At 48.2% G+C, this 23,605-nt stretch overlaps 1 protein-coding gene across 4 annotated transcripts in view; it reads left to right on the top strand.

Moving 5' to 3' along the window:
- Window positions 1-6,148: 6,148 nt before the first annotated feature.
- The window catches only part of LOC144127522 (uncharacterized), a 36,435-nt gene continuing 18,978 nt past the window's right edge, over window positions 6,149-23,605 (top strand). For 3 of the 4 annotated variants that reach the window (XM_077660514.1, XM_077660513.1, XM_077660511.1), the window contains exons 1-5: window positions 6,149-6,256; window positions 9,100-9,253; window positions 10,661-10,882; window positions 15,963-16,044; window positions 22,309-22,560. In XM_077660514.1, the coding sequence (XP_077516640.1) occupies window positions 9,120-9,253; window positions 10,661-10,882; window positions 15,963-16,044; window positions 22,309-22,560 (690 nt within the window). In that variant the 5' untranslated portion in view covers window positions 6,149-6,256; window positions 9,100-9,119. The remainder of the gene's footprint in view (window positions 6,257-9,099; window positions 9,254-10,660; window positions 10,883-15,962; window positions 16,045-22,308; window positions 22,561-23,605) is intronic. The other variant, XM_077660512.1, reaches the window with a different exon arrangement.

The raw sequence follows: 23,605 nt of genomic DNA, 5'->3' as shown, positions 1-23,605 counted from the left end.
CGAGATGGAGCCTATGGACGGTGTCAGTCAACGGGAACCAACCGAAGAAGTTGTGAAGGCCCGTCGTGTGACTGATCACATTATTCGAGTTTCCGAAAGTGCATCTGTGACTCGGACATTTAAGCAGACTTTGTGAACTTGGTTGCTGACGTCAGTCGTCTTGAACCAAATAAGAACGCTGGATTCTGTGTGTACGTGAAACAATGTATCACCGCCGTCAGACATTTCCCTTCGATCGTGGTGAAGGTGAATAATGGTGAAGCCTGCTGTATTCGGCTTCTGGACACGGGCATTATCATTCAAGGAGTCTACGCGGCACCGGGAACATCTGTGAAGCAGACGATTAACGTGGTTGCCACGTGTACACCAGCCTACGCCATGGTTTCACAGTTGTCTGTGACTTTGGGTGATTTCAACAGGACACAGAACACTCTCACTCAGTGTATGAAAGAAAAATTTTAACTTCAATTTAGCTTCGGACCCACACGTCCAGACTACACAATGGGGAACTACTATACGCCTTGTATACCAACACGACTGTACCAAATCGAAGTACTGTATAGACAAAATTGAAACCGCTGCATGCTACTTCACAGATCATCGGGCAGTCTTCGTCTCTGTCAAGCAAAATGAATAAAAGATGCATATATCCAATGTCTCTCTCTGCTAAACATACAGTGACAACAACAAGCTCAGCCAAGGAAACGTACCTCTCGCTAGGTATATACTGGCATAGCGGAGCTAAGCCACTGCCAATGTTTTTCAAGAACCAATTTACTAACATTAAGGCAAAAGCCTTTAATGGCTCATCGTTGTCACACCGTCCCTAATTGCTATAACCTGTATACACTTATCAATTACTAAGTAACTGGTGAACAGTAATTAGTAATTAATTAATTGTTAGTCATTGATTTGAAATTATGAATTATTTAGTAATTGTTAAAGTTTTGAAGAAAACAATAAAAATGCATAAAAAAAGCTTTAAAAATTGAAATAACTTCAGGGAAAGTTTTAAAAAACGATTTGGACGCAGAAAGGCTTTCGCCTCGCGCACTTTAGATCGCCAAAGTGCGCCCTGAATTCTTTGTTCTCCAAATTGAATGTAGAACAAAACCCGAAGTGAAGGAACGCGGAAGCCGCGTTGCACTGTACACACGACACGACATTACGCCATGTTCAATCAGGTATCCCCATATGCAATCCTTCTTCAGTGCTTTTAAACTCCTAGCCGGACGTTGCAGCAGCACAAACTGCTACCGGTGCCATGGGGAATTTTTGAAGCAAAAAACTTCACTACGCTAGTCAACACCGCGCTTCGCGCGAGCCGGCGTATGTCGGAGCACGAGTGACGTCACGCACAGCACAGGTGGCCGCCGCCGACTCCATCGCCTGACCTTTCGCCGCTGTCATGCGTGACGTCACGCCCGGCGCAGGTGGCCACTGCCGCGTGCTATGCGTCATCGTTTGACGTTCGCTGCAAGCGCGTGTTTATCGCGGAGGCCGACTATATAACCGCCTGCCAGAGAACAGGCGTGCGCCTTCAAGATGGAAGGAGAAGAGAGTGATACTACCGATACAGGAGTGCTACCATGTTTACTCCATGAACATTTGAAAAACAGTACAAAACTCCGGAGCCGACGTTAGACGCGTCCGTGTACTCCGGCAGCCTTGGCATTCACAACGCTGTAGCAGAAACGCGGCACTGAAGCTATAGACCGTCGGCGTTCATTGCGTTCAACGTTACAGGCGCCAAGCCGCGTCTAGTTGCCCGACACACCACAGCTTTCACTCTAACCAGGTTCAACAGTAGTTGAACTGCAGCGAATTTTTTTTAATTGTTTTTTTTTGGGAAAGTAAATGGCGCAGTATCTGTCATATATTGTTGGACACCTGAACCGCGTCGTAAGTTTAGATAAAGAAGGGAGTGAAAGAAGAAAGAAAGAGGTACCGTAGTGGAGGGCTCCGGAATAATTCCGGAGAATTTTAGGCATGTGGCTACAGAGCAACGGCAAATGCAACCACACGATAAACCTCCTTAAAAAATCAACGGAACAAGTGTGCCGCATGATAACCAGAGTATCATCCAGAAGATACGGCATGAAGGAGTGCGACACGCTGAAACTAGTGAACAGCCTAGTCATCAGCAGAATAATCTACTCACTACCATACCACAACATGCTCAAAAGCGAGGAGAATCAGACGGAGGTTCTAATCAAAGCAGCCTACAAAACAGCTCTGAACTTACCAAGAAACACGTCAAACGACATGTTGGCAGAACTGGGGCTGCACAACACTTTTGATGAGCTTAGTAAGGCACAATTCATGTCGCAAATACAAAGGCTAAGGAACTCGACAACAGGAAGGGCCCTCTTAAGAAGGCTGAACTATAAAGAAGCCTTGGACATCGAGGACAGGTCGAAAAACATCCCAGATGAAATACGTCGAACCTTCCATGTTAGTCCCATACCCAGGAATATGGATCCAAACCTCCACGCAGCAAGAAGACAGGCAAGGGCTAAATATGTAGAAACGAAGATTGCCACACAAGATCGAGTAGTGTACACTGACGCCACACTGTATCCGTGGAATCGCAGCCAAAGCATCAAGAAAACAGTTTCGGTTGTAACAACGAAGGAAGGTGACCTCATCAGCGGTGCATCCACGAGAGATGGAACGATAGCTGAGGCAGAAGAGATAGCCGTAGCCCCAGCGGCAGCCGAGGGCTATTGCACCAACAAATCTCTCACAATCTTAACTGACTCCCAGGAAGCGTGCAGACGCTACATGGCAGGAAGAAACAATAAGAAAGCACTAAAGATACTCTTGAAAACGAAGCGAACCAATGAAAATATCCAACATAGGATCTACTGGGTACCAGGACACGCCGGAATCAAAGGCAATCTGAAGGCAGACAAGCTAGCTCGCGAGCTCACTACCCGAGCTGGTGCGTCAAATGCCTCGGACGGCCCGGGGATGACGGTGGAGCTCACGTACGCAGCTATCCTCAACCTCATTAAAGGCAGAAGGCGCAAATACCCCCAGCCACACCCTCAGCTAACATAACACGAGGCGACATGCTGGAGAAGACTCCAAACAGGGACCTTCTACAACCGTCATGTCCTACATAAGATGTATCCAGAGCAGTATAGGGATACATGTCCGTGGTGCGGGGCAACCCCCACGTTATATCATATCACATGGGAATGTACACACAATGTAGAGTTCCGAAATAATAAAGACCCAAATGCGGAGCAGTGGGAGGACCGGCTAACCAGCAGCCAGCTTAAGGTCCAAAGGGACCTAGTGAGCCACGCATGCCGGATGGCCAGGGACAGTGGTGCCTTGGACTAGGGGCGCCAACCACGCTCAGCCTGGAAGACATCGGCAGTCTCCGGGCACGCAACCAAACCTCTCAATTGGAACAATAAAGTTTACTCTCGCTCTCTCGGGAATAATATCCTGTTCAACCGAGAAGACTGAGCTCCTGAGAGTCAGGCGAGGAAGGCGATCGGAGGAAGATCTCAACGTCATTCTCGAAGGGCAAAAAATACCGGAGAAAGAACTAATTAGGGAGTTGGGAATGTGGGTGCAAAGCAACCAGCGATGCAAACACGCCATCGGCCTCCTCAAACAAGCAACAACGCAAGTCACCCGAATGATCACCCATGTATCGCAAGAAAGAAGCGATATGAGGGAGGGGGACACGATAAAGCTGGTCAGAAGCCACGTGATCAGCCGAGTCACGTACTCCCTGCCGTACTACAACACCAACAAGGGAGAAAGGGACCAAGCCGACGCCATCGTGAGGAAAGCCCACAAGACAACTCTCCACCTGTCAGCCACCACATCAACGGAGAAGCTGCTGGCGGTACAAACAGATCTGTGGCTGAACCCAAATGTGGTGGCGCCAAATGATAGCAAGAGCGGGCTGCTTAAACTAAGGCCAAGATGCTGCAAGGGCTCCTCCAGCAACCTTTTTCTCAGAGAGTTGAATGGGCGACAATACATCCAAAAATGTTCTATAGATTCAGGCTCATGGCAAAATGCTCAAAGGGGAGAGAGCGCCAAACCCGACTTGTGTAAATAGAAATTTTGAGGGGGGTTGCGGCAGCGCAGCCTCGTCAGTGATACTTCAAGCTGCCGAGAGCAACAAATTTTCCTGTTCCAATAATATTTAAGGTGCTCATAATCCGCCGATGTTAAAATTGTTGTGTCTTGCGTGCTGAAAAACGCACGTCGCCGAAATCTAGATGCTTTAATATAGGCTGTAGCCGGGATGATTGGCAACACGGGGCCGCTGAGGGAAGCCTTTGCGAGATTGTCAGCAATCTCATTTACTGTCACACTGCTGTGACCGGGAACCCATATTAAATGAACAAGGCTCAAATGCGGAGGAAGTAGGCATAAGAAAGTTGTTAAAATGGGACCGTCAACATGTGCAGCGAGGGACGAACACAAAGATAAAGAATCAGAAATTACTGCAACTGTTGTAATAGAGGGGTCTAGTTTGCGTAGAGCAAGTACAGCTGCTAGAAACTATGCTTGAAAAATAGGGGTGAAATCTGGAAGGTGCAGTGAAAGGACCAGACTAAATGCGAGCAAAATATTCCCACATCTGCTTTTTCATTTCACTGCGATGCGTCAGTGGCTATTGCTATATCTGTAGGTAGGGTCCTCAGATGATCTTCTAGTAGACCATTTAGAATACTCGGTGGCAAAAGTTTTGCATTTTTTGGGAATATGTCGCCGAAAACAATGTGGATAGCGGGCCCATTGCGAAGCGCAGGAAGGATATCATAAATTTTTGCATCTAAATGCTGAAGTAATCTTTGCACAAACACTACCTGATGGGAATTGAAACGAGACCAGGGGACACCAAAGAAGGAGGTCGGCTGACAACAGAAAATGCTATGGGAACGGTGGAAATGGGATTCATAGATCCCGAGGTAAGTTTGCACAATTAAAAATTGAAGTCGTGATAAGAGAGGCGGAATGCGGGCTTCAAGGTACAGCACATTGGTAGCCACAAATTTTGGAAGGCCGAGGCACATGCGAAGTGCTTCCTTCTCTAAAAGGACGAGAGGACGATGTTTATATGTAGCCGAGCCTGAAAACAACGTTGATCCAAATTCTAAAATTGGCCTGACATACGTTATGTAGATCATTAATAGCACATCTCTGCGCATGCCGTACCGGCGATGACATAATCTCCGTAACATGCCCAATCCTCCAAAGACGATTGGTCATCCATGCCCAGCGAGCGGCCAAACTCAGCGGTGCCCTGGAATAGGGGCGCCGACCTCTGCAAGACGAAAGGAGACATCTGCTTGAAGACGAAGACCTCTGTCTGACCGAAAGACCTTGTTAGAGCATTAACGTGTATCCTATCCTATCCTTCGACCACCTGGGGATCTTTAACGTGCACTGCAAAGCCGAGGATGAGGGACAGAAGTGAGACACCGTCGATGCTTGCTCAAGGATTCTCGTGTTTCTTCAATGAGGTCGATCTCGAACAGACAGTACAACGGGCTGTAGAGCTCCCTACTCCTCTATCGTACCCCAAGGGTCTTCCCTGTACGTCGCAGTGACAAATTTCGGAAGTCAAGACAACACCTTCTTCACCTACGATGTAGAAGCCGTATCGCCAGACTTAAAGACCTCATTAGCTATGATGAAGGAAGCACAGCCAATATCGATTGGCTGACAGCATCGAAAAGCGACCACTATCGACTCCCACGAGCGTCTATCAAAGAACGCCGTCGGTGGTCGAGCCTCAGTCACCGCATTGTCCCCAAAAGAACTGAAGCTTACCTAAACCTAGTCCCTTCCTGCTCGTGCTCAAAGTGCGGTAGAAAATTGCATTTACCGAGAAAGGCCCGACCCGGCCTGAGACCGGAAATCAAAACAGCCCGACTTATGAGTATTAATTATTGGGGACGCTGCAAGGCATTTTTTTTCAAGCGTTGTTTATTGCCTCAGGGCATAAAGGTTATAAAATGAGAGACGAGGAGGATGCTTATTTAAATGAATAAATGTGTTCTTTTCCTTTTTTGTGTGTGTTGCACCAATCCCGACGAAGCTCAGCCCAGGAGCCATTTGCTAGCTTCATCGGGATTGGTGCAACAAAAAAAGAAAAAAAAAGAGCGAGTGAAGACGAGGAGGTAGAGTGTGACCGACCCACGCGGCGTCAGCACGGGCCGAGCACGGGCTTCGCGACCGCTCTGCTGGAGCAAGCTGCCGGAACGAGCTGAGGAAGGTAGGACAACGTGCTTGCTATGCGTGATAGAAGCGCTTGCCCGAGGCGTCCGCCTGCGAATACCACGCGACATGCGCTCGGCGTGCTGTGAACGCGATTCATGTCACACGCTGCACTTTGGCGGCATGCCACGTCTCGCATCGCAGGCCTAGCCGCCCACAGGCAGCCATATTCAGGGAAGAGGCTTCACGATTTTTTTTCCACCTTCGTGCGGACTGGATTTTAAGGCGTTCTGTATTCGCCTCTCTTCCTGGACGCTTTCTTGAGATACTGCACTAGTGCAAAACGTTTTGTGTTTCGGCTACCCGTGAGCTTTTTTCTTTTTTTGCTCGCTCGTCGGGTCTTCCCTTCGAGGTGCTCGGCGGCTACTAGGAGTCGAGGGCGTTCTATTTGATTCCCCTCCGTTTCCAGCTGTTCTCAGCACCAGAGCCAGTGTGGGAAGTAGCGCCGCTCTGCATTTTTTTTCACTGTGTTGCTCCTGGCGATTTCTGAGGTATTTTCTTGTTTTTGCGGCTACGCTTATAAGACGCCGTGCGTACTCATTCTTCCGTGCAACGGTTCACTGCAAATGCTCCCCTTTTTGTTGCATGTCTTCATTAGGGTAGTAATTTGATATTAGAGGATTTACAGAAAGATTTTGTGCATAATCCACCTTTTTTTTTCTTTTTCTGAACCGGGCCTATGATCTTTCCGCGTCGTCCTGGGAACAAAAGGTTTCCACCAGTGCGTCCAAATTTGAGACAATGCTCTACCGAATTCGTAAATCCACTGCACCCGATCCAGCATGAGTTATATGCTAAATTTTCAACGTCTGCTATCAGTTAAATTTTGGCTTCCGACCGGCTGTGCTATTAGTTAAATTTTTATTCTCGAGTAGGCTGCGATGTTTTTTTTTTCGACGTTCCTCTTGATGATGCTGTAATGCGGACAGTGCTGGATGGTATAGTTTTAACTGCGGAATGTGACACAGATTATGTTTAAAAGACGAAACTCGGGTACGCAAATTTCCGACAGGCTGCTATGCTTTCTTCGACGCTTCTCTTGATACTGTAATGGGGACAGTGCTGGACGGTATAGTTTTAAAGGTGGTATCACCGAGAGATTGTCTTTCAGAGACAAAGCTCATTTCCGGCACAGTATTTAGAGGCGGAACTTTGCGTACGTGAACGTAGACCTGATTAACCAGCACTTAGGAGAACGCAAGAATATCGCTGACTGGAAGCGTTTGCGAAGAGATGTAGCCTGATTTTTATAAAAAAATAAATGCCAGCTGACGTGAAATTACGGACTGCAAGCGCATAGAAAATTTCAGTAATGGTTTCAATAAAAATTTATTGACTTTCAAAAATCCAATCAGCTGTAGCACTGAACTGGCGCTCATGGACGCAGCCTGGCGTGGCTTTCACTGATTGGTGGTTTAAACGGCTGATGCTCGCTTTGTCAGTTTAAGTGAAAATTAATAGTCACACCTTGGCTAGCGACGCAATTGCTGAATTTTTATCTGCCATTTAAGGCAAAGGGTATGAGATGTGCAGGCGAATGGATGTTTTCGAAAGGGTGTGAAGAACACGTTATAGCCCCTTATACTGATAGCTTTTGCGCTGCGCTTTATGCAGTTACTGTTCATAATAAGCTTTTCGTAACCTGTAAGACGGACACATTATACCTGGTCATTTTTTCCTCGGTTTTTGCCCCCTAGGATACGTTGAATTACGAGTAATACTTATACGTCATCTGACCATTTTGTAGCTACTTAGCTATTTCGTTAATTTCTTAAGTTTGTGTTGTCGACACGATGTACATTTCGTGACCTATGAGTCAAGAAGCTATCGAGAAACGATCACAGCCTCATATTACGGCGCCAATTATTGGAGTATTTAATGCTGAATTGCTCTTCACAACCACCCACCGTCAGCCCTGCCAGAACACGAATGTCATTTTCGCGTTTACGTGATCCCAGTTTTGACGCTTGCTGTTAGTGCCTGCGACTGAGCAGCTGGTTTGCGTGCATCAGTGTTAACCTACGGCGCGCACATTTTCGGCAATTTAAATTTATTACCTTACTAATTTATTTTTTGTACTCCGGATTGAGCAGTTTTAACGCCTCGAAACTTTTTCAAAGATGCGACTTCGTATCATCGGCCTGACTGTGACAGAACACCATTTCACTTGAGAAAGAATTCCCGCTGCCTTCAACTGCAACGGCAAAAACAAGTGGTTTGATTTACTGTCATATCGGAACATTGTACATATAGCCAGAATCCATTGACTGATTCTTGATTTTTTTTGTTGCTGACCCACCCTGTTAATAAGGGAGTAATTACTCATTGGCATCCACCAAAGCGCAGCGATACAGCTACGAAGTGAAATTATACACCTCTCCTTTTTAGCCGTATCGTTGCGCTTGGGTGGATGCTAGTGTGTAATTACTCCCTTATTACGAATCCACCCCACCTTGGGGGATTCTCTAATCATTTTACCTGCGCTGTTTCTTAAATTTGCATCGTTAACCAAAACAGAGATAGCGACCGAAAACCTTCTGGGGTCCTTCCTTATTTATCTCTCTGAAGGTGAGCATGGCGACTTTAATTTGATGACAGCATAACCGAAGTGCACTTGTTCTTCAATCTTCTATGGCACAGCACTCAAAACTATTCTCTAAAGCCTTTTTTGTGCACTGGCACTACATTGCAGAAAACTCTAGGGAAGATAAAATGTCTCACCGATTGAAATGCTTCTCCCGCTCGTACATTTCACGTGTGACGCCGTATAATATAATTACGAAGCTAGATGGGGTAGCGCTCTCACTTACCCACGTCACTGGCCCCACCGGAGGGCCGCAGCAGGGGCTGTGCCGAGTGCCATGAGTGACAAGACCGATCCAGATCCGGAAGCAGCAGGTCTGACCAGCAACCCCGTATCCGAGATCGACGACCGCCAGGAATCCTTCGCCGAGTCGGTGGACAACCTAGGCGCACCGCCTTCCCCGTCAGAGAGGTAACGTGTCAAACCCACATTTGTCTTTCTCTGATCGATGTCAAAAAAAAAAAAGCCTGCGAGCTTAAGCCCACGGGCAAGTGATCTCAGTTTATGTGACGCTCGTGTCGTTGATACCGCAAGATTTGCACGTATTGACAGTTTCATTGTGATTGTCAGCGAGAAGAATCAAAGCGTTTTCATTAACATGACCATAAATTTTCTGTTTCCTCAGTTTTTATAGTCTATTCGTTCCTTCCATGCTTTGCTCTACTTCTCCCTCGTTGCGTAATCACTTCGCCGTAATTCCTACGTTGGAAGAAGCAATCGATTGCGGTCACTCCTCGGTCGCTCTCTTTATCGTGCATTCTAGCTACACTCACCTGCAGTCACATTCATCGCCGGCTCGTCGCTCATTGACGGTCTAAGCCCTACGCCTCGTTCCTGAATCCCAGCTGTCGACTCCTAGCCTTGATTAGCCTCCGGAGAGTACGCCTTTCCCACCTAGCTTCTCTCATTGCAGCAGTATCTCATCGCGACTTTTCCTGAACGGTCGTTGACCTCCCGGCCCATTTGTTTACTTTCGAGGCCTCGTGTCACCTCTCAGCATCGCTCGCGTGCTGCGCGGGACCGGCACATGCAGCACGCGCACCGCAAACGGTATCGCACGTGCGACGCTCTCCTGACGCAGGGTCAATGACACTATGACAGGGTCAATGGCAGGGTCTCCTTTCACCCTCTTCCATCCATTCCACTCTCGGCGAGATTGAGACGCCGACTGCGTTACTGCAACTCCCCCCCCCCCCCCCCCCCCCCCCCGCTACAGCTCTTTTTCACAGAGCGCGTTCCTGGTGCGCTCCCAAACCTCCACTACTGAAATAGAAATTGGTTATGAGGAAAGGAAATGATGCAGTAACGGACTTAACCCGCCATTGTGGCTCAGTGGTTAGGGCGCTCGGCTACTGCTCCGGAGTTCCCAGTTTCGAACCCGACCGCAGCGGCTGCGTTTCGATGGAGCCGAAATGCTAAGGCGCCCGTGTGCAGTGCGATGTCAGTGCACGTTAAAGATCTCCAGGGGGTCGAAATTATTCCGGAGCCTTCCATTATGGCACCTCTTCCTTCCTTTCTTCTTTCACTCCCTCCTTTATTCCTTCCCTTACGGCGCGGTTCAGGTGTCCGCCGAGATAAGTGAGACAGCTACTGCGTCACTTTTTTTCTTTACGAACTAATTTCCCAATTTTCATGCGAGATGTACTTCAAGGCTGTTTAAGGAGGTGTATTTTAAGGCCGTTGAGATGTACACCGAGACGTCAGATAGTTATTGTGCCTTTTCTTTCCCTGAAACCAATTTTATTGCCTTTTTATTTGACAAAATGTTTGATAGCGTACACCACAGAGAACTGAGCTGTGTGTTTTTTCGTGACGCAGGACCGGAATTCAACACGCTGGAGGTGGCAGCGGCGACAGCAGCGCCAGCGGAGACAGCGGTCGTGGCAACAAGCCGCAGTTCTACATCGAGGTGGACGCAAGTGCTATGGTCAACCTGAAGGCCGGCACGCAGTATACTTTGGTGCCCCTGGACTCGGAACAAGCCACGGCCGCTGCCGTGAACTCCATCCCCACCGCAGACATTCAGACGTCGCAAGCAGTGTAAGTACAGTTTCATACACACCTTTGTAGACACTAATGGTGACTCCCCTTCTGTTGCGCAGTGCTGTGTCTGCAACGTTCTAATAGTGATGATGACTACTAGTCGAAGGCGAGAGGAGGCCGAGCAGAGCACATCATGCAAATGATATATCTGTATTTCGAGATGACTTTTGCTATTTTGCTACCAGTGATTGAACTACTGCTGCGTGATCTGAAAAGCGTCATTCGAGAACACCTGCACCGAGCGGTATTAGAAATAGGCTGACGCCAGACTACCCTAAAGTCTACCAGTGGAACATGCGTAATAGCACTAGAGGAGCGCAGATGTAGGAAACAATTCGCGCTCTCTATATGCAAAGAAGAAGTTGTTAGCGTTATTACTTAACTGCATTCCACTTTAAGCTCATCTTTATTAGCATAACTATTTTACTTTATTCTTAGCCTAGTAATCACGTGTGCAAGGGTTCTCTTAAGATATAACAGTTGGTTGCCGCCCGCCAATACACGAATGTGCTAGTGGTTGGTTCGATGCCGGTATACGTTAGTATACTAAAGCTGAAAGCCACCTCCAAAATATTCTTTCTGTTTTATACAATTTTTTTTAAAACTGAAAACTGATTTCTGATGAATGCTTTTTAATATTATTTATTAAAAAAGCCACTACCATCACCATCAACCCGACATCGGCGGCTGCGTTTTCATGGAGGAAAAACGTTAAGGCGCCCGTGTGCTGTGCCATGTCAGTGCACGTTAAAGGTCCCCAGGTGGTCGAAATTATTCCGGAGCCCTCCACTACGGCACCTCTTTCTTCCTTTCTTCTTTCACGCCCGCCTTTATCTCTTCCTTTATGGCGCGGTTCAGGTGTCTAACGATATATGAGACAGATAATGTCCCATATCCTTCCCCTCCCCCCCCCCAAAAAAACAATTATTATGGAAATGGAGCAGTAATGGTCTCACATCTCGGTGGACACCTGAACCGCGCGATAAGGTAAGGAAGGAAGGTATACGAGTAAAAGAAGGAAGAGAGGAGAACTGCCTTAGCGAAGGAAAATGAAAATTGGTTTTCAGGAAAGGAAATCACGCAGTAACTGTCTCGCATATTTCGGCGGACACCAGAACTGCGCGATAAAGGAGAGAGTGAAAAAAGAAACGCAGGAAGGGGTGCCGTAGTGGAGGTCCCTGGAACAATTTTGACCACCTGGGGATCTCTAAGGTGCACTGACATCGCACAGCTCACAGGCGCCGTAGCGTATCGCCTCCATCAAAGCGCGGCCGCCGGGGTGGGGTTCTAACCGGGATACTCCGACTTAGTAGACGAGCGCCTAAGCCACCGCGGCAGGTGCCACGGAATAATTTCGACCACCTGGCGATCATTAACGTGTACTGGCATCGGGCAGCACAGGGGTGCCTTTGCGCTTCGCCTCCGTCGAAACGCGGCCGCCGCGACCGGGTTCGAACCCCGGAACTCTGGCTCAGTAGCCGAGTGGCCTAACCCCGGCAATCTTCTTTTTCTCACACCAAATGTCTAGGCTTGCTTGGATAGAAAGAATATATGAAAGCGTGCTTTTGTGGACATTTCAACCGCGCTATGAAGGTCGGGAGGAAGGTGTGAGTGAAAGAAGTCATATATATATATATATATATATATATATATATATATATATATATATATATATATATATATATATATATATATATATATATATATATATATATATATATAAACGCCGTCACAAGCCGGTCGTGTCACGGAGGGAGAAAGCGCACTCAGAAGCGGTGAAGATAAGCACTAGGTGGCGCGCAAGCATGGCCTCCACTAAAGTCACTAGAAGCTTTTTCCAGTAACTCTAGCCTCCACATCAAGCACACGCTAGTACTGTGTCTTCGAGCGCGCTGAAAATTCCGAGAGGGAAATACTGCTGGAGAAAAGACGCCAACGTATCTGACCTGTGGCATCAGAGCGGTAGCTACGAAAGGTAGCTACGAATGTGAGGCAACCGCAGCAATTGACGTTACGCTGCCACGCGCTCACAAGCCGACCATATTGGTCAGGAGCTTGTCGCTTCGTGCTCGTAGCTTCCGTTGCATTTTCAACGAGTTGTGACGTGGAGTATAAGAAAAGGCGTACGACATTAGCACGCATAGCACTGGTCTCGAAAGCAAAACAAAACGTATCTTCTGGCAATCATCACGTTCGACAAATGCAAGTGGCATCTCTTATCGTGAGAGGAGCGCGGTCGGGTAATATGTGATACAAGGGAGCAGTTCTTTTTTAATTGGTTTTTGGGTAAAGAAAATGGCTGAGTATCTGTCTCACATATCGACGGACACTTTAACCGCGCCGTAAGGGGAGGAATAAAGGAGGGAGTGAAAGAGTAAAGAGAGGAAGAGGTGCCGTAGTGGTGGGCTCCGGAATAATTTCCACCACCTGGGGATCTTAAACGTGCACTGACATCGCACAGCACACGGGCGCCTTAGCGTTTCGCCTCCATCCAAACGCAGCCGCCGCGGTCGGGTTCGAACCCAGGAACTCCGGTTCAGTAGCCGAGCGCCCTAACCACTGAGCCACGGCGGCGGGTTAACGGGTTTAATTCCCCGCACCTTCGGAAGAATTAATTTCTTTTTCCATACCACGGTGAATTCATACGGGATTTCTTATAGCTATTTTTGTGGTCGACAACGAAGGGTTTCTTTGCCGATGAGTAGTAGTAGTAGCGGTTTATTAAAATAAAAAATTGGAAGACACTTATCCTTCGCTTTTAAGAGTGGAACGCGACAGCGTGTTGCAGCACTCACGGGGAGTCCACGGAACGCTCTCGCCTGTTCGGCGCGACGCCTTGCCCGTCAAACAAATCGCTCTGCTACGTACGTGAAACGGACGCGCGGAGCGGCAAACCACGTAAAAGGGCTGCCAGACGCCTAGCCGAAACGCGCGGGACCGAAGTTGCAGTCGTAGTTCGTCGGCACATCGTTCGCGACAAACCCGGTGCCACGAACGCGCCAGCATATCTTACGCGCCGAACGAACGGGCAGCAAGCCGCAAGCTTCGTTGTGAACGCGCTTTGGATGTGCGCTGCGTTGTTCGCCGCTCACCGCGTGATTCCTGCGTGCCCGCACGGCCCCACTGCGCCCGAACGAGACGAGCGGGAGTCGCTGCCGTCGCGCGCCATCTGTTGGGGCAGTGAGGTACATTGCGAGGAGGGGGAGGAGGAGCGGAGGGAAGGTTTTTTTGCTAGCCCCGGCATCTGCCATCGATACTGCAGCACTTGAGCTTGGGCAGCGGAAATAAAGAAGAGCAGGCAGAATGGAGAAATGAAATGAAAGATGTGAGGGGACAGAGAGAGGCGGATAGGGGGAGAAGGAATATACACAAAATATTTTACACAATAAGAAATGCGTGCTTACCGATGAGTCATACAATGCTTTCGCGTTAAAGTTGTTTGAGATGGGCTTCAGCTCGTGTACCGTGCCCGTGCTCACACTTCTCCTGTTCTTACCGAAAAAAAAAATTTATCAAGGACTTTTTTTTTTGTATGCTTCAAACTGATGTGGAGTGACATGGTTCTCTTTTGTACAGTCGCCGTGATGTATTGCACATTAAGTAATCGTTATTTCGTCACTTGTTTCTGCAGTCCAGCCTCAACAAATGTGGTTTGCGCAGAAAGTCGTTTAACGGGTTTTAAAAGGGTCTGCTCTTGAAAGCCGGCCGGCGCAACAAAATTGATCAAAACAGCATCGCCTCTCTCGTTAGTTTTTCGAGTGAACAAAGAGGAAAATAATTTAAAGAATAGGTTTTCTTATGCTTAAGTACGTTGCATTGAAGACAGCTAAATCTCCCTTCAAGCCTTCATGACAAATTGCAGACTGGATGCGATTACCAACGTGCGTTTTACGAATGGCGTAAAAACGATTTCATCCATGTATTATGCAAAGCCGTTCTTTTGCGTGGTGGAAGCTCTAGAAATCAATAACACCTGTTCACGAGCCTTCGGCATATTAAAAAGACTGCCTGGCGTTCCTCTCATTTCGCGACCTTTTTATTTGCGCGAATAATGTATGGATGGTATTCTGTTTTCTGTGCTCGATCGATTGAAAATTGGTCGGTTTAATCAAAGCCTTTGCGAACCCATCATTTCTATTAACCGGAATATTGAGGCACCTTCACAGAAAAGGAATACCAGGTCGCGATAGCATAATGATTCTATTCAAATTATTCATTTTCTCCTTTCGCTCATGAATCTAGCTCCGCCAAGGCCTCAATATCGCTCGGATCGACTGATCGGTATGGCCCATTAAAAAGATAGGAATAGAATCAAACGAAAATAAGTGTTTCATTATACTGACTGATTCATTTCGTGGAATAGAACCATTGTTTGGCTGTTATCTTCCCAAATTAAAGTTGCACGAAAATTTCACAAGCCGTTTTATAGCGTGGCTACTTAGGCAAAGAAACATGGAAGGTCATATACTGAAAAAAAAAGCTTATTATTAAAGCAGTCAGAAACCTCGTGTCGTACTTAACAAGAACACACTTTACTCTCCAGCCACAAGCTCTTTCGCTTTCAAAACTGTGCTTCAAGAGGCCATTTTGAGCTTTGTCATTCAGGTTTGTTTTTGATGCGTCAATCTTCCTGAACGTTTTTTTTTCTCTTTTAGGAGTCTCTAACTGTATTCTTTGAACGATTTTTGAGTATGAAGCAATCAACGCAACTTCAATAGCCTGTCATAAAAAATCGCGATAAATAAAAAAGCAGTATCGTCAGTTCTAGCATCTTGAGTGCTGAACGTGCCATGAAGCCGTGTGACTGAATGTCTCCCAGTGCGCTCGCGCTGAAGAAAGGCAAAAAAATATATTAAAGCACAGAGACACTACAATGTAAACAAAATGTCCTATTTCACTTTGTTACCGCACTGTGCGACCTCTAATTCGTTTTTTGCATAAAAACCTAACGCGCAAATAGCGAGAAATATTGATGAAAATGAATGCTCCAGCCCTTCCTTAAGGCTCTAATTTATTTGCAGTGATTACTCCAGCCCTCCCGTGCACAACTGTAACTTGTTCTCATTCTTCTCCTCAGACCGTGGCCCCGAACTATGGATGGAAGACTACCTGGAGAAGAATCGAATGGACACCCCAGAGAAGCCGTAGTAGTCTCCAAGGTAAAACATTGTCTTAAAATATTTTTTTTCCAGAACCTCCGTCCCTGCCAGCTTCCGCTCATAGGTGCACTACTGTGGACGCCATACTGCTGAATTTTGATAACAGTGAAACGCTACCTACGATCAAAGTATAAAGCCGTATAAGCGCCGTTCCCGTGAAAAGCACACCATTGTTCCAGGAAAAATTATCTCTGGTGGATCTAGTGCAATTTACTGAAAGATATATTGGGGTGCCAACACATGCATATCCCAAAGCTCAAAGCTTTTTCGCTAAACAGCAATTGTGCTTGCACGAGAGAGCACTTGTGGACAGTAAAGTGACGTCAGCCGACAATGAATAATTTTCGGTGGACCAAATAAACTAGCTGCGTTCAAATAAGCCTTCGCTAATGTTTCCGACAATGTACCGTAATGAACAAAAAACACTGACTAGAACATACTGATGAACTGTTTAAATCGCTGGAGACACGTGTATAACCCACTGCAGCACCCTAAACAAGTGCCTCGTGAGCCTCACGTCTGCAAATGACTCAAATGCCTGTCTGTAAGCCCTGCAACTGTGCAGAAAAAGTGCTGGGACCAAGCTTTTCAAACTGCAAACAGTTTGCTATTATGCTATGCTCGCCTCAAGCTTAGTAATACTCCGGCTTCCCTCGACAGTACTTCTATTAAACTGTACATTAAAATATTCGTTAGAGGCACTTCGATATCTCTTAACTGCGAAAAGGCGAAAGCCGTTTGCGACTCATTGCATTGATTTGAATTTGCCGCGCTTGAATTCACAACGGAGAAGAGCAGCTGGCGCGAGCGTTGCAGAAAATGGCGATATATCACAAGGTCACGCGTCATCACGACGCACTGCGCTGTGATGTCACGTGACCACATGACCTAAAATCTAATGAACGGACGCGAGTATGAGCCATTAAAGGCTATCGCCTTAACACGCATCAAATGTCCTCTGCAAGCCCATTTTTAGTGCGAAAGCTCGGCTACTGATCCGGCGTTCCCGCGCTCAAACCCAATCGCGGAGGCCGCGTTTCGATGGAGGCGAAACGCAAAAGTCGCCCGTGTGCTGTACGATGTCTGCGCGTTATTGCGACTGCAGGAAGACTGAAAAGGAAAGTGCGCGGGCCTGCCCGCTGGCTCAAGCTGAGCCACAATCGCTGCCACGTGCAGACAGTGGGAGTTGAGAGTTGTGAGAGGAAAGATTGAAAGACAAGACGCGTGTACTAACAACCGCGTCACCTCAAGCGATGATGACAGCTGAGCAACAGATACCCCCGAAGCCCCTATAGGCATTACCCCCCATCCCCAATCCCACTCATTCTACCGGGGAGGCTGCTTTACGGACCGCTCAGCCCGCTGGCCAGAAATGGCTGGTGGAATGAGCTTTATGTGAAGCACAAGCCCGTGGAGTCTTAGACCACTAGGGGATCACCTCGGAAGATTTTTTCGTCTAATAAAAGTTGTTCCCATCCGTACATCGATCCCAGCCCCGTAGGGCCAGGAGGCCACCCACCACCCCGCCTTCTGCGCGTTAAAGAAAAAATCGAAAATTGAAAATTGGTTTTTTAGGAGAGGAAATGGCGCAGTATCTGTCTCACGTATCGGCGGACACCTGAACCGCGCCTTAAGGGAAGGAGAATAAAGGAGGGAGTTTAAGAAGAAATGGAGGAAGAAGGCCGTAGTGGAGGGGTCCGGAATAATTTCGACCACCTGGGGATCTTTAACGCGCACTGACATCGCACAGCACACGGGCGCCTTAGCGTTTCGGCTTCATCGAAACGCAGCCGCCGCGGTCGCGTACGAACTCCGGAATTCCGGATCAGTAGCAGAGCGTCCTAACCTCTGAGCCACCGCGGCCGGTGCGTTAAAGATCCCCAGATGGTTGTAATCATTCCGGAGGCCTCCACTACGGCACTCCTTCTTTTATTCTTTGGGGACACCATCTTCACGCCGTGCGGTGCGGACGTGCTCCGCATGGGCTCCGGCTCTTTGGCCAATTTCTCGCGTTTTTACGAAACCAGTGGTCCGGGACAACGTTTCCAGAGGTCAGTGAAGGTGTCCGTCACCACCTAGCTGTCATCAGTTTAGGGAAGACTTTCGGCATTTTCCGCCCTTTTTAGGGCGTTTTCCTGCCGAGCCCGGTGAGCCCACGATTGGGCCTAACGCGTCGCAGCGCTAGGCTTAGACCACGTGGTCGGCTCCGACTCTACCCAGGATGTAGTACGCTGTGCAAGGGGAGGAGATATCCCCGGACAAATTCCACGCCCAGCATTGAGAGACCATTTAGTGGTTTCACGACCGACATCGAGCCGCCCGGAAGGAGCTCGCAAGTACGCCGAACGCTAGTACCGCCACGTCCACGGTAAAGCATTCTGGTGGCGCTGCCGCCAACTCACCCGTCAAGTAGTCGCAGCTGCAACGCCGAACGCCCAGAAAACAGCAGCCGCCGCTGCCACGGCTTTTACTCGATAACTACAAGGTTGTGGTGAGGCCACGTGGTGGACTTAGCCTCCGCGCGGTCGGGACGCCGAACATCTTTACCGCCGTATGCCGAGGACTCGGCCTCAACTACCAAGAGGCATTGTAGACAGACCGTCTTCGTGTTAATCCAGCGAACAATTAGTTCACAATTAGTACTCCGGTGGACACAAGAGCACAGAAGTATGTCGCCCTGAAGAATCTGCAACTCGAAGACCAGACCTTCCAGATGAGTGCCTACCTCCCACCCCCGAACGACTCCAACCGAGGAATCATCTACCAGGCCCACAGTGTTGAAAACTACAAGGAGATCATATATGGCCGGATCCCCTTCAATCCCACCCTTCCGAGCGTGGACGCCCGGCAGCTGAGTAAGACCACCTCGATCCTCATAACCTTCACGGGAACCAAGGTACCCCGGTCTCTGTGCTTCCAAGGAGGCATGTATGTACATCTGCTACCCACTCTACAGCAAATTTGAGTCGTGTTTCAACTGTCGTAAAACCGGTCATCGCACCGACGTCTGCCCGAAAGCAAAGACGAATCTCTGTCACTGATGCGGGGAGAAGCACCCTCCGAAACAAGACCCGGACTGCACGCCGTACTGCATCTGCAGCGGCTCTGACCTCACGGGGAACAAGAAATGCAAGTACCGCTTCATACGTCAGCCCATCAAGAGAAAGAGTCATGACCAAGATGAGCCGTTCCGTGAGGACGGCCAAGGATCCTCGTCGGGTAGACACCGCTCCCGGAGAATATCAAGATCAAGATCAAACTCCAGCCACCGGAACCAGACTCCGGACAGTGGCTACCGGAGGAGCCAGAGCCGATTCACGTCTTTCCCACCATTTTTAGAAAAAAGAGGGGGCAGGTTGGGCCAGCTGCTGGCAGGTCTAGAGACAAGAAGGTGAGCTGGGCACACGTGGCCTCCCAGTCTAAACAAAGTACATCTCTGAATTCGGAGCTGCAGGTCTTAAGAGATGAGAATAGGCAGGTTAAGGCTAGCTTAGACATAGTATACGCCGAGCTGCGCATGATTAGGGGGAACTCCTCGAGTTCTCCCCCGGATGTGCGGTGCTCCAGTGCAGGTCCGATATCAACAGAGGCACCCTCTTCAGCCTCGGAAGTGTCGTCATCCCCTGCATCATCTCCCCAACGCAGCCCTCCTACGAAAAGAGGACACTCTCAGCACTTAAGGAAACGAAAACCGACTCCCCTGAGGAGAGACGAGCCCCCTCTTCCAAGCCTTCCTTAACAAGATCGAGGAACACCTCGCAGTGTTCATGGATCAAGTCACCTCCCCCATGGTCGAGCGCTTTAACGCTTTCTCAACATAGATTAAAGGCCGCATGGATGCTATAGAAACGCGTATAAGCAATATTGAGGCCACACAAGTTATCACTATTAACGAAGTAAAAACACTGAAAGAAAGAGTGAATGCCCTCTCTGCTTTGGGTCCATCCGCTTCATTGCCGAATGGTAGCTCCCTGCCCCGGAGATCCGACCCCATTAACCAAGCCAGACAACATGGCGGTCAAGCATAAAGTAATAGGAGTATGGCAGTGGAATTGCAGGGGCTTTCGCGCTAAGCGGAACAATCTACAATTTTGTATCAAGAACATAGGACCAGAAGCTCCGGATGTGATAGCTCTGCAGGAAGCCCATTGGGAGGTCAAACTGTAGGGTTATAAGTCATTTTCTCCTCCAGATATAGTTACAACATACACAGCTGTAGTCGTTCAGAGGAATCTGACTGCAATACCACACCCGTTCAACGGCGTCGACTTTGGACTGCCTCTTGATTGAGTTTCTGCCGTAAAAGAGAGGCCGCTGCTCCTTATACATCTTTAAAGTGTACAATAATGCAAAATCTGACCACCCCTTAATCAATGCTGCCCTAAATAAGGCGGACATGCAGGCTGGATACTCTCCACTCCTGATGGTGGGGGATTTCAACGCACATAACACAACTTGTGGATACAAGAGGAATAATAAGAAGGGCACGCATTTATGGAACCACATACAGGACACGCGTTTCACCCTGTATACAGATCCCGCGACGCGTACACGGATAGGAAACAGTGTAGTAGCAAACACTTGCCCGGATCTCACCCTATGCAAGAATATCTCGAACGTAGAGTGGATCAACACTGCAGAAAATTTCGAAAGTGACCACTACATCGTCACGTCCATCGTTACGCACAGTTCTCTGAAGAGAAAAAACAAGAGACCGGCCCGACAGCGGACTCGGATAGGTTCAGAACCTTAAGGGAGCAACCTGCTTCTGTCGCTATCGACTACCTAGAGGATTGGGCCTCGAGTCTCATACAAGCTCATAAGAGTCTCATACGAGCTTCCCTCTCCGGATGAGATCTCCTCGGTGGATAGTCGTCTCCTCTATAGGAGGCAAGCGTACCAGAGCCCTCAGAGGAGATGGCTCACTCAAAAACACAATCGTAAGCTACACCTAAGAATAGGTCGACTAGCTAGGACATCGAGATATGTGAGACAGATGCCGCCGATATTGAGACAGATACGGCTCCATTTCCTTTCCCCGAAAACCTCCCGCATGCGAGGCGAATCCTCAACAACTTGGCCACCACTGCGGTCAAGCTTCACTTTTTCAGAAAAAAGATGTCAAAGCACATGTAAGCGAACATGTGTAATCGTGAATGATGAAACGTAACATACAATAACCTATGAAAGTCCTGAGTCGTAGTTCATAGCCATGACTCATGAATCATAGTCATTTTGTATTGTATCTTGATTTGAGCACTTCACAACTAACGTAATGTGAGGTGCAGAGAGTTTTTACAATTTTTGCTTAGTCACGACGCGTAGTCATATTCATAATTCTTGACCCACAGTCATTCTTCGACGTAGCATGAATTAGCATTTTCATGCCTTGTCATTCTCACGTGAAAGCAGTCTGAAGTGTCTCTGCCGAATGCTTTATCATTTATCTACATATCAATTGGTGTGAAGCCAGCTCAGATCTCTGTCTGATGTTTCGATAAGACCAGTCATCTTACCTTAGTTAACCTCAGCTATAGCTCTCCAGATTGAACTTGTTGTAAGGACATAAACGAATCATTTGCGTTTCCGCTGGGAATAATAATAATATAATAATAATAATAATAATAATAATAATAATAATAATAATAATAATAATAATTGGTTTTTGGGGAAATGAAATGGCGCAGTATCTGTCTCATATATCGTTGGACACCTGAACCGCGCCGTATGGAAAGGGATAAAGGAGGGAGTGAAAGAAGAAAGAAAGAGGTGCCCATAGTGGAGGGCTCCGGAATAATTTCGACCACCTGGGGATCTTTAACGTGCACTGACATCGCACAGCACACGGGCGCCTTAGTGTTTTTTCCTCCATAAGAAAGTAGCAGCCGCGGTCAGGTTCGAACCCAGGAACTTCGGATCAGTAGTCGAGCGCCCTAACCACTGAGCCACCGTGGCGGTAGGAATGAAAAGGAAAGTTCGTTTTTGGGGGAAGGAAATAGCGCAGTATCTGTTTCACATCTCGGTGGACACCTGAACTGCGCCGTAAGGAAAGGGCTAAAGGAGGGGGTGAAAGAAGAAAGGAAGGAAGAGGTACCGTAGTGGAGGGCTCCGGAATAATTTCAACTACCTGGGGATTTTCAACGCGCGATCACATCGCACAGCACACGGGCCGCATGAATGCTAGGCGCTTTTTAACAGTACTCTAGCGTCCCAACAAGTGCTGTAGCGTAACGTTGTGCGCCGCGTTTTCTACTTTGGCCTCAGGAGGAGATCCCCGGTGACGCATTCGGACTGGAGCAGAGCATGATGGGACCGTTCGAGGCGGTGACGGTGGCCGTATCAAAGGCCGAGGAACAGGAGACATCGCTAGAGACGAACTTCGAAAACGCCGACTGCTCCGGCGGCGAAAAGGAGATGACGTACACCCCTCTCCTGTCGGTTGCCCAGCAGCCCCAGCAGCAGCAGCAACAGCCGCAGACGCACGACGCAGCAGGAGCTGCTGCCGCCGGACAAATGGTAAGGAGGGCGAGAAAAAAATCTAGGGGGGGGGGGGGGGGTGCATTTTGTTGGCCCGAAGTGCAGTGAGGCGAATGCCTTTAGCGCGGTGCTGCTGCTTGCGTTCCTGATGTGTGGTTAAGATGTTGATTAAGTACACAGTTGTTTGTGAATCTTAAATACTGGAGACACTGAGGGCGTTTGGGAGGCATCCGGCTGATTCGACGCCTTACCGCAAACGCTCTCCGGCGTCCATACGCTAGACATCTTTTAGTGTGAGGAGAGAAAAAGAAAGAAAAATGCTGTTGCCCAGCCCACACCGCCTAAGGCACAACTGGCTCCTTACGCTAGGCCAAATATTGTGGGACTGTAAAAAAAAAAAGAACAATAGTGTGTCCCTACACGCGTGCCACTCCGTCCTGCGGGCTTCTTACTCTAGGCAAATATTAGGTTGGGGCAACCTAAAAATAATTAAAAATAATAAGCCCCGTGCAACTACAAGGTGAATTACATATGCATTGGGAGGAAGTAGCGTAGTCGTTAGAACGCTCGGCTGCGGAACGAAAAGATGGTGGATCGAATCCCGCTGTCCACGATCGGACATGACCTGAGACCGGACAAGGCAATGGCCGCAAGTATGAGCCATTAAGGGCTTTCGCCTTAAAAGTAGCGTAGACTTTTGCTGAGACGCCCTGCTTAGCTAACGGCTGGAGGCGAGGAGCTGCTTTGTGATTTGCGAAGGCCGTAACACAGACTTACATGGGCAAAGGAATGCTGTAATCACAATTACAGTTCCTGGAGGGTTTGTAGCGACACATATGAGATCATTCTGCCTCTGGCAGAGCTACCAATGCGAGCTTAGCCTAGGCTTTTTAGCAGAGAGCGTCCTTTTGTTAATTTTGAGCTCTTTTATAGCGTGCCGGAAAGCACACCAGCACAGCAATCCCTATACTGATGAACACTGAAGCACTACATTCAACAAATTCGCCCATGTGCTGCGCGATGTCATTGCACGTTAAAGGTCCCCAGGTGATAGAAATTATTCCGGAGCCCACCACTAGGACTC

Source organism: Amblyomma americanum, chromosome 4 (genome assembly GCF_052857255.1).
Source record: "Amblyomma americanum isolate KBUSLIRL-KWMA chromosome 4, ASM5285725v1, whole genome shotgun sequence".
Taxonomy (NCBI): domain Eukaryota; kingdom Metazoa; phylum Arthropoda; class Arachnida; order Ixodida; family Ixodidae; genus Amblyomma; species Amblyomma americanum.
This window is presented reverse-complemented; position numbering and strand designations above follow the sequence as displayed.